This window comes from Ovis aries, chromosome 7 (assembly GCF_016772045.2).
Source record: "Ovis aries strain OAR_USU_Benz2616 breed Rambouillet chromosome 7, ARS-UI_Ramb_v3.0, whole genome shotgun sequence".
NCBI lineage: Eukaryota > Metazoa > Chordata > Mammalia > Artiodactyla > Bovidae > Ovis > Ovis aries.
This window is the reverse complement of record NC_056060.1, coordinates 23,763,207-23,775,125: the sequence shown is the minus strand read 5'-3', so window position 1 is coordinate 23,775,125 and position 11,919 is coordinate 23,763,207. Positions and strand designations below refer to the sequence as shown.

The window sequence follows — 11,919 nt, the reverse complement described above, 5'->3', positions numbered from 1 at the left end:
CATGTCTGACTCTGTGCGACCCCATAGACGGCAGCTCACCAGGCTCTGCTGTCCCTGGGATTTTCCAGGCAAGAGTACTGGAGTGGGTTGCCATTGCCTTCTCCACTCTCTGTCTCTTAGAAGAGGACAAATCTCCCCATAAATTATTTGGGAATTATATCCTATGATGGATGATTGAAAGAATAGAGGACATCTGGTGGCTCAGATGGTAAAGAATCTGTCTACAGTGCAGGAGACCTGGGTTTGAAACCTGGGTGGGGAAGATCCCACTGAGAAGGGAACCCATTCCAGTATTCTTGTCTGGAGAATCCCATGGACAGAGAAGCCTGGTGGGCTACAGTCTATGGGGGTCACAAAGAGTCAGACATGACTGAGCTACTTTCACTTTGGAATGGAAACAGTTTATATATGTAAAAACACACATTTTACATTGACATACAAATTTATGTGTTGATTTCTGATTCTTTATCTTAGCTGTGCTTAAATCTTTAAGGGTGCAAATGTGAATGAGGCATTATATTTATTCTTCATACCTCCAGAAGACCAGTGAGTACAGATCACAAAAAAGGGCCTTCACTTCTATAAATGAGTTAATCTTGGTTTCACTTTTCATAGTCAGTTATTTTTACCTAACCTATTTGGACCAGTTACCTATTTGTACTACTCCCATAGTAAACACAGGCAATGTTTAGGGTTCCTTTTTTTTTTTTCTTCTTACAGAGGTAATTGGAAACTGCCAAGTTATTAAAGTAGATGACAGAGGAGAGGGAGATAACTCTGGAAGTTTACAGAATTGAAGAACTTTCTTAAGGTCTTGGGGAAAGAAAACTGTAGTGGAGTTTGGGAGAAAAATGATAGAGTCTGGAAACTGAGCCAGCAATAGTCAAGACAGCAGAGATTCATGCCCTGAGAGTGGGCATATATTTTAGAGGAAATTTCTTTAAGATGTGAGTTAGTCATTGCATTTATGCTAGGCCATGCCTTTTGTTGGGCTTCCCTGGTAGCTCATCTGGTAAAATATCTGCCTGCAATGTGGGAGACCTGGGTTTGATCCCTGGGTTGGGAAGATCCCTGGGAAGGGAATGGCTACCCACTCCAGTATACTGGCTTGAAGAATTCTATGGACTCTAGGGTTGCAAGAGTTGGACACGACTGAGCAACTTTCACTTTCATACCTTTTGATATCAGAGAGTAAAAGCATCTGTAGTATAAATTTACATATGGTTATTTTCTGAATATGCAGCCTGATGTTTTATGAGGATTTTTACTTTCTCTCAATACTTTGCAGAATATAATCCACATAAGCAATAGGAATAGATTTCTTAAAGAATGTTCAATTTCTCATTGTAAATCAACACAATCTACAGGTTGAACTGTTTACTAACTCATAGAACTTCCTCCTGCACCCTTATCATTCAGATTTGATCCTTTCAGTCAGTTCAGGTCAGTCACTCAGTCGTGTCCAGCTCTTTGTTACCCCATGAACTGCAGCACACCAGATCTCCCTTCCATCACCAACACCCAGGGTCCACCCAAACCCATGTCCATTGAGTCGGTGATGCCATCCAACCATTTCATCCTCTGTCATCCCCTTCTCCTCCTGCCCTCAAACTTTCCCAGCATCAGGGTCTTTTCAAATGAGTCAGCTCCTCCCATCAGGTGGCCAAAGCATTGGAGTTTCTCAGCACATTCTTTGTTGAAGGAAGTTTCCACATTTTGACTGATGGTACTGTCAATTCTCTGGGGATACCAAGGTCATGGGCAAGACCAGCTTAAGGGGCAGAGATTGAGTTAGCAGATCTTTGAAATATCAAATGATCTTCTCTGCTCTTTGATTTTCATATTCCTTTCACAAAGTTTTTTCTCCATTACAGAAAAATGGGGATGTTAGATTTGGCTGAAAAGGAAGATTTTAAATTTTCTTTGTTTGAGGGAGTAAATGATGGTGCTTTCCTGATTTCAAACCTGAATAAATGGCAACAGCATTTACCTTCTTCCAATTTATTAACAGTGACTCAGTCCTGTGCAGAGATTTAAATGTTAATCTCTACATTCTTACCATGCATTTAAATTTTCAATCTAAAACATAGTTTGTTTGATCTTTGCTGTTTTTATGCATCAGAGTCCCTCATAGGCACAGGTGCAAGAAAGACATTTAACCAGAGAGTTCCGTAGTTAGAGATGTGACCACCAGATGGTGGTGCACCTCTGCTGATCAGAACATGTGGAGGGTTCATGTGAGTGGGTTCTGAATGGATAGGTAGGCTTGGGGCAGAAGCAGAGCCTTTTTCTTATTGGCTGGGTAGACAATGAAAGAAACCACTAGAGAAAAGAAGGGATCACTTGGTAACAGTAGCAGCTCTCCTGGCTGGAGACTGCAGGTCCACAATTGGTCCTAAACGGGAAAAACAATGAAGACACCCATTGGAGCTTTAATCGCATTCTTGTGGCTGCAGCTGGACTGTGAGTTGAGGGTTAAAGGGAAACAGAGTATATTAGTAGATATTCTTTAGATGCCAAGACTGGCTTTATTCAGGTTTCTTCTAGTTGTTGTAGAAAAGGGAAAGTAAACTCCAGAGCTAAATAATCTGACAACCTTTCTCCTTTCTCTGACTTCTACTTTCTCCGTAGGTGTCAGCCTTGGGAACAAGGTGGAGCAGAGTCCTTCTACTCTGAGTGTCCAGGAGGGAAACAGTTCTGTTATCACCTGCACTTATACAGATGGTAACTCAGAGTATTTCCCTTGGTATAAGCAAGAACCTGGGAAAGGTCCCCAGCTCCTTATAGCTATTCGTTCAAATAAGGGCAAAGAGGAAGACCAGAGACTGACTGTTTTATTGAACAAGACAGCCAAACGTCTCTCCCTGCACATCGCAGCCACTGAAGCTGGAGACTCGGCTGTCTACTTCTGTGCAGCAAGTACACAGTGCTTCCCAGGCATCTTCTGTCTGTACTCAAACCTGTGACTGGGGCAACCCCCTTCCTTTGGCACAACCTTCAAGTTATAGCATTTGTCATAGTGTTTGTTTACAAGCATGAAAAAGATAGAATAAAAACATTAGGTTTGAAATGACACAGAAAGTGTTAAAACACATTCTGTTGGATGACTACTGCTTACTGAATTATTGAAGGGAGTTAGGTTTTACTTTAAAATTCAGGCTTTAAACATTATCCTCAATGGTGAAAAATTGAAAGCATTTCCCCTAAAGTCTGGAACAAGACAAGGGTGCCTACTCTCACCACTACTATTTAGCGTAGTTTTGGAAGTTTTGACTACAGTAATCAGAGCAGAAAAAGAAATAAAAGGAATCTAGACTAGAAGAGAAAAAGTAAAACTCTCACTGTTTGCAGATGACATGATCCTCTACATAGAAAACCCTAAAGACTCCACCAGAAAATTACTAGAGCTAATCAATGAATATAGTAAAGTTGCAGGATATAAAATCAACACACAGAAATCCCTTGCATTCCTATACACTAATAATGAGAAAACAGAAAGAGAAATTAGGGAAACAATTCCATTCACCATTGCAACAAAAAGAATAAAATACTTAAGAATATATATACCTAAAGAAACAAAAGACCTATATATGGAAAACTATAAAACACTGGTGAAAGAAATCAAAGAGGACACAAATAGATGGAGAAATACATTGTGTTCATGGATTGGGAGAATCAATATAGTGAAAATGAGGATACTACCCAAGGCAATCTATAGATTCAATGTAATCCCTATCAAGCTACCAATGGTATTTTTCAGAGAACTAGAACAAATAATTTCACAATTTGTATGGAAACAGAAAAAATTTTGAATAGCCAAAGCAATCTTGAGAAAGAAGAATTGAACTGGAGGAATCAACCTGCCTGACTTCAGTCTCTACTACAAAGCCATGGTCATCAAGACAGTATGGTACTGGCACAAAGACAGAAATAGAGATCAATGGAACAAAATAGAAAGCCCAGAGATAAATCCATGCACCTATGGACACCTTATCTTCAACAAAGGAGGTAAGAATACACAATGGAGACAAGACAATCTCTTTAACAAGTGGTGCTGGGAAAACTGGTTAACCACTTGTAAAAGAATGAAACTAGAACACTTTCTAACACCATATACAAAAATAAACTCAAAATGGATTAAGGATCTAAACATAAGACCAGAAACTATAAAACTCCTAGAGGAAAACATAGGCAAAACACTCTGACATAAATCACAGCAGGATCCTCTATGACCCACCTCCCAGAATATTGGAAATAAAAGCAAAAATGAACAAATGGGACCTAATTAAAATTAAAGGCTTCTGCACAACAAAGGAAACTATAAGCAAGGTGAAAAGACAGCCTTCAGAATGGGAGAAAATAATAGCAAACGAAGCAATGGACAAAGAATTAATCTCAAAAATATACAAGCAATTTCTGCAGCTTAATTCCAGAAAAATAAACAACCCAATCAAAAAGTGGGCCAAAGAACCAAACAGAAATTTCTCCAAAGAAGACATACATATGGCTAACAAACACATGAAAAGATGTTCAACATCACTCATTATCAAAGAAATGTAAATCAAAACCACAATGAGGTACCCTTTCACGCCAGTCAGAGTGGCTGCTATCCAGATGTCTACAAGCAATTAATGCTGGAGAGGGTTTGGAGAAAAGGGGACCCTCTTACACTGTTGGTGGGAATGCAACCTAGTACAGCCACTATGGAGAAAAGTGTGAAGATTCCTTAAAAAGCTGGAAAGAGAACTGCCATATGACCTAGCAATCCCACTGCTGGGAATACACACCAAGGAAACCACAATTGAAAGAGACACATGTACCTCAGTGTTCATCGCAGCACTGTTTATAATAGCCAGGACATGGAAGCAACCTAGATATCCATCAGCAGACGAATGGATAAGAAAGCTGAGGTATATATACACAATGGAGTATTACTCAGCCGTTAAAAAGGATACATTTGAATCAGTTCTAATGAGGTGGATGAAACTGGAGCCGATTATACAGAGTGAAGTAAGCCAGAAAGAAAAACACCAATACAATATACTACTGCATATATATGGAATTTAGAAAGATGGTAACGATAACCTTGTATGCGAGACAGCAAAAGAGACACAGATGAATAGAGCAGTCTTTTGGACTCTGTGGGAGCGGGTGAGGGTGGGATGATATGGGAGAATGGCATTGAAACACGTAAATTATCACATGTGAACGAGTCGCCAGTCCAGGTTCGATGCATGATACAGGGTGCCTGGGGCTGGTGCACTGGGATGACCCAGAGGGATGGGATGGGGAGGGAGATGGGAGGGAGGTTCAGGATGGGGAACACATGTACACTTTTCACGGATTCATGTCAATGTATGGCAAAACCAATACAATATTGTAATGTAAAATAAATAAATAAAACTGAAAAAATTAGCTCACTTGTTTAAGTGGTATCATTGTTGCCATAATTTTAGAAAAATAAGGTAAAATAAAAGATGAGATAAAAATAAAATTCACGCTTTAAATATGACTTTATATTTGCTATCAGACTATTTTTCTATAAATGAATACTTGGGAACAATAGTACATTCTTATTATGGATGGGTTCTTAATGCTTGTGTTTAAAAAATTATGTATGTTATTTTTCACTTATTGTAAAAATTATATTCTAAATGTAGAAAATGTGTCTAATACAAAAATGTAAAATTTATAATTCTGCATCCAGATAATTTATTGCTAATATTTGATTTACTCTCTTTTTAAGTTCTAGTATGATTAGAATTCTGATTTTTTTTTTTTTACTTAATATTGTATCCTGAAATGAGCACTTTTAGTTTCATTATCTTCATCTCTGACACCTACTTTTTAATGGCTTCATGAAAGATTTTTCTCACAATTATATTTAAAATTTTCTTTCTATATTTCTGGCAAAATTGGACTGTCTTTTCTATCTATTCTGAGTACTTTCTTGTTGAAAATGTGACTTGGGTTTTCTTTAGAGCCTAATGATGGAGCATATATAATTTTGTATGTTTGAGGGAAATCAGAATAGAAAGTGATTTATTCAAGAATATAATTTGAGGATTAGGCTCACAAATATATTCTTCTTTTCAAAATGTTATTAGTGTTCACATTTACTCTCATGTAAGTTAAAAGGGAGAGTTGTGTTTTTAAATCAAATTCCTTTTTGGTATAATTTTGTAATTACACCCTGCTGCTGCTGCTGCTGCTAAATCGCTTCAGACATGTCTGATTCTGTGCGACCCCATGGACTGCAGCCCACCAGGCTCGTCCGTCCATGGGATTTTCCAGGCAAGAGTACTGGAGTGAATCACACCCTGACCTATATTAACTCCATGCAAACCTTGATTTTGTATTTTTTTCTTTTCAGAAATTTTATATGAATAAGTGAAAGTTGCTCAGTTGTGTCTGACTCTCCAGGCCAGAATACTGGAGTGGGTAGACTTTCCCTTCTCCAGGGGACCTTCCCAACCCAGGGATTGAACCCAGGTCTTCCACATTGCAGGAAGATGCTTTACTAGCTGAGCCACAAGGGAAGCCCAAGAATACTGAGGTGGGTAGCCTATCCCTTCTCCAGCGGATCTTCTTGACCCAGGAATTGAAGCGAGGTCTCCTGCATTGCAGGAGGATTCTTTACCAACTGAGCTATGAGGGAAGCTCCATATGAATAAAGTCATACAATAAAAAAAGCTTTTGAGAAGTCTGCATCTTTGTGAGGTGGAGCATATGGTACTAGGCATGTATGATCGCTTTCACTGCCACCACTCTCACTATTTTTTAACCCAATTGTTTTGAAATTTTAAGTTATTTTACATAAATAACTCATCATTTAAAGTGTTTGAATTCCTTTAAAATTTTATTTGTATTTTTACAAAAGAAACATTATGGCAACAGATAATGATCAGGTTCATTGGAGTGTTGGACCAACTCATAATCAAGTTAAGAGGTATTCTTCATGCAAAGCTAACTGTACCAACTCCATTATGAATTTTTCTAATATTTTTAAGACAAATGTTATTGGTCAAACTTCACTTTAGCAGTACTAATTAGGGTATGTTTATTACTTGGTGTTTACAGGAGTTGAAACTAAATAACATCTCCAACAATTCTTTAACATTGTTGCACAATCAATGGGCTTGTTGAACCAAATTATAGCATTAGGATGGTTACTGCTTCAAGTGAAGCCAATATGTTAGTAAGTTATTTTATTGGTAGGAGAAAATCATAAAGTAGGGGAAATCATAAATATATAACACACTAATGTTAAAGTGGGCAAGTACCACTAAAAAGATGAAAAATAGAAGAACAGAAAAGGTAGTGTGACAAACAGTGGTTCCAGATATCTTAGAGAATTCTCTAGTGGTCTTGCATGGAGATATCCACCTTAGGCAGTCGTATATTTGTTTCAAGGATCTTGGGTCAACCCCATCTTCTGTGGATTATCTGCTTCGGACCATTCTCTGGAGAACCTTGGTTTAATATCTCTAATGTAAATAACTTTACAATTCTTGTCAATTAGGGATGCATGATGTTATAGTAGTTGGTACACATGCGATGAAGGATCAATTTCCTGTACTTTACCTGCTGAATTGATAACAAATAGAACATGTTAAAGTCATTTCCGCAAGTTCAATGGCAGTTTTTCTCTGGGTATTTTGCCAGTACTCAGTCATCCAGGTTGTCATGAAAAACATTAAATGAAAGGCTAGGAAATCAACCTGTGCCTGTCATGAAAGGACTGATTATAATGGGTTTATTTATTTAGTTCAGTTGGTGAAGGATTGGAATATGTGTCATTTGGGCCCTTGTGAATTACCTGGGCATATCAGGGACCAGCTGGAAGTGAGACAACGTATGATTTTGTGAGAGAAGGAAGCAGGGCCATGGGGGCCAAGACTAATTAATAATGTATTAGGCCATAGCAGTTCAAGGTTGTCTGATACTGTAATTCATTTCGTTCTAATATTCTATTTGTTCTTTCCACATCTTCAGAACATAGAGGGACAATAAGAGTAGCAAAATGTCTGAGTGAGGGCAAAACTTTATATAACTATCTCAGAGAAACTGCTTCCTTATAGAGATACAATTTGAAATGACACAGGTAGTAAACACAGCACCAAGTTCATTTTTAATTATAGTGAGTGCTGTGGTTTATCAAAAGATTGCTTCGACCCATGTGAAGAATAAAAATACTGTTACTAGTACATACTCATAACCCATGGAGATGTGAAATTGTTTAAGTTTCTTTTAGAAATACCCAAATATTTCCTTGGTATAGTATTCTAGTTCATATTTGACTTTTACAAATTTTATGGAGTTTTATGGCTTCCAAGAAATGCATGAGCTGACCCCAATATCTACCAGTCTAGAAAAGTTTTCCCACAATAATTTTTACAATGTTGCAGCTAATATTTCCCTAATGCCATATCTCAAGATTTGAGTAGGAGTTCAATGGAGATCATTTGGTTTCACCAGACAGCTGTCTTGGCTTTGATATATTGTGTCCTCATGGATCCAACAAATCAATCATTCTTAGTCATTCCTTACAAAATCAGGGTCTGGCATTCTGAACCTAAGATGGAATTTTTGAGCCTTTCCATGGATTTGCCTTTATGTTCTAGAAGAGGTTCTTGCATAAGGACTTTACTTAGAAAGTTACGTTTAATGTGATGATCTGCTCGATCATTTTTTCCCCATACTCTGCAGTCTTTCATGCTGAGAGACTTTGTCTTTATGACAAAATTTCTTTGCATCGCATGATGACATCAAATAATTCATGTATTTAGTGTTCATTTTAATTGGAGTACACAAGACATATGCCAAGACTAAGAAAAGCCAGGGAGTTAGGAAATCTCTTTGTCTCCATTGTATTTGAAAGCTATGAACTGCATTCAAAACCTACCGACCAACACTGAATATAATATTTTTTGTAAATTGACTTGCCCAAGAGAGATGCACAAGTTCAGCTACTTGAATTAATTATACTTCCCCTAAGGATTGAGTGGTGTGTTGCATGTTCTGCTGCTTCCACAAGCTGTTCCAGGTCACCCGGGTGGGTGTTACTAGGCCTCACTATACTTTCACAGAACCAAAGTGCGCCAGCTGAGGTGTGGTCTGCACAGTGTCTTCCCGACAGAGCATGGCATGAGAGGTGACAGGAGAGCCACAGCCCCCACAAGTTATCATTCTTAATAGAGAAAGAAGGGATGAAGGAGGAGGAACAGAATCTCATACATGATGGAACAGTGGAAAGAGAGGAAAGGATTTTATGCACACTCATCTCTTTATCCCCCTGAAACTCTGTTTAAAAGATAGCAAATAAATTAGAATGGATATACCCCTGAAAATACAGAGGACCGAAAAGGAGTTAGCAGCGCAGAGTGCTGTCAACAATTTCAGAGGATGGGAAGTGTAAGGAAGAACGGAGACTTGTAGAATAGTTGAAGAAGGAACCTCGACCTCGTGTGAGGAGCGTCACAGTGTGCGTTGAACACCTGTGCAGAGGCTGAGAAGACAAGGCACCGATCATGTCTGAGTAACTGAGAAAGACGGTGTTGCCCCATAAGTGCATATGTGTGAGTGTTGAGGGTTTTGGGGAGCACTGAAACAGGAGGCCTGAATGAGGTCACTTGTGAACAAAGAATAGCCGTGCTCTCCACAATTCTTTATGACAAGCAATGATGACTTTCTAAACTCAGCATAAAAGTGGAAGTTAGTCTTTAATGAACTGAGAACAACACAAAGAATTCCCCCAAACTTTGTATGTGCTGGGCTGTGCTTGGTCCCTTCAGCTGTGCCGACTCTTCGCAACCCTGTGGACTCCTCTGTCCATGGCTCCTCTGTTCATGGGATTCTCCAAGCAAGAATCCTGGAGTGGGCTGCCATTTCCTTCTCCAGGGGATCTTCCCAACCCAGGAATCGAACCCAGGTCAGGTAAATTCTTTACTGTATAAGCCACCAGGGAAGACCAGTAATACTGGAGCGGGTAGCCTGTCCCTTCTAGAGGGGAACTTCCCGACTGAGGAATCAAACTGGGGTTTCCTGCATTGCAGGCAGATTCTTTACCAGCTGAGCTACCCAAGTTTGTTAAGCTTTACTATTAAACTTTCTGACTTTTACTCATTGGTTGGGCTTTCTTTTCTTAAAAGTGTCTGTAAATTTTTTCCCTTCTTCCCTATACCCCTGCAAACACTGGTCTCTCTGCTGTCTCCATAGCTCTGCTCCATCCAGAATGTCATGTAGGTGGAATCAGATGGTGCAGCCTTCTCACACTGGCTTCTCTCACTCGTGTGTGTGTGTGCTCAGGCGCGGCAGTCCTGTCTGGTTCTCTGTGACCCTGTGGACTGTAGCCAAACAATGGCTGTGTAACAGTTTTAAAGGTTAGTTTCCATTTACAGTTATTACAAAATGTTGGCTATATTCTCTGTGTTGTAACAGTACATCCCTAAGCCGACCTTGTACCCCATTGCTTGCATCTCCCACACCCACAGCCCTCTACTGGCCCTGCCCCCACTAATGACCACCAGCTTGTTCTCTGTGAGTCTGCTTTATCGTTTAAGCAATAACACTAGTTTATTGTGTTTGTCAGATTCTATACACAAATGGTATCATACAGCATTTGTCTTTCTCGGACATATTTCACTTAGCATAATGCCCTCCAAGTCCACCCCTGTTGCTGAAAATGGCAAAATTTTGTTCTTTTTAATAAATTACCATATTTACAGCACAACTTCTATAAATAAGGATTTATTTTGAACTGAAGAAGTGAAAAAAAAGCACGAGGAAATTTATCAAATTTTTTAAGGCATAAATTTCCATGAAATGACATTTTAAGAGTAAGAGTTTATTTTCAGTTTCCATTCAATCTAGGCAGTGACTTTTTTTTTTTTTTTTCCCCGACTGCTTTCTTCATCAGAAAGCATGCAGTGAATGGGACTGGGGATTTATGATGCTGCAGTTGTTGGTCTGAAGGGGTCTTTGTTGATGGTTTCGGTCCACTAGGGGGCACTGTAGGCTTTACAAGACATGAAGACCTTTTCTGATGATTCCAAAGATGGAACAGGAACAGTTAAGAGAGGAGCCCAGAGAGCCTGGGAAACTGTCAAATTATATAGCAAAGGTGGGGAGAGGGGAAGAGTGTTTGTGTAAAGTTCATCTCAGATTTCAGCTTTGTTATCCTATATAAGGTTTGGAAAGCTGTAGCCCTTACCTCTGTAAATCCATGGTGAGGATGATTTTCTGAGCAGAGGTAGAGAAATAGGGATGCTACTGAGCTCTGAGAGCATGGAAGCTCAACAGAAAACATCTGCATTACCTTTATTCACTTAAAAAATTTTTATGACTGAATTCCCCAAACGCACTGACCCAGAAATTATTCCAATACCCCAGACCTCCTACTTTTTCATATATTTCTCGAGAGTAGAGAGAACAAGAATAAAAAGAGGAAAAAATAAGGAACAAAAATAGAAGCAAAGGAGAAAGACAATATTGAATTTGAGCAAAAAAGTATGGCCAGATCAGAATCAAATGTAGGTCAACAGGGTGTCCAAGAGTTGGACAGTAGGAAGGGAGAGGTGGAAATTAAGGCAGAGTGAACATTATACACATGTCCTGTTTTTCAACAACCAAATTCTTATTGGAATCATTTCTGTGCAGAGGACGACTATATATCTTGGTTTCTAAATGATTTCAAGAAGTTGTATTTACTTCTGCAATAAACAATGCATGTATCAGATAGTTTTCCTTGACCAGAATTTTCATATAACCGAATTATCAAAATCTCTGCCAAACTATGCAATTTGAAAAATGGGTCATCCTTCCCTATAATTCCTCAAGGTCCTACGTAATCCATCATGACAATTCTAGAAATATCATCTACCTTTCCTCACACACTATCCCACAATCTTCTCTTACATA

General features: G+C 38.9%; 1 gene segment (V, D, J or C); it reads left to right on the top strand.

Moving 5' to 3' along the window:
- Positions 1-2,321: 2,321 nt before the first annotated feature.
- On the top strand, positions 2,322-3,003 carry LOC114115812 (T cell receptor alpha variable 13-1-like). The segment is given in 2 exon segments: positions 2,322-2,463; positions 2,632-3,003. Coding segments are annotated over 2 exon segments (387 nt in total).
- The last annotated feature ends 8,916 nt before the right edge of the window (positions 3,004-11,919 follow it).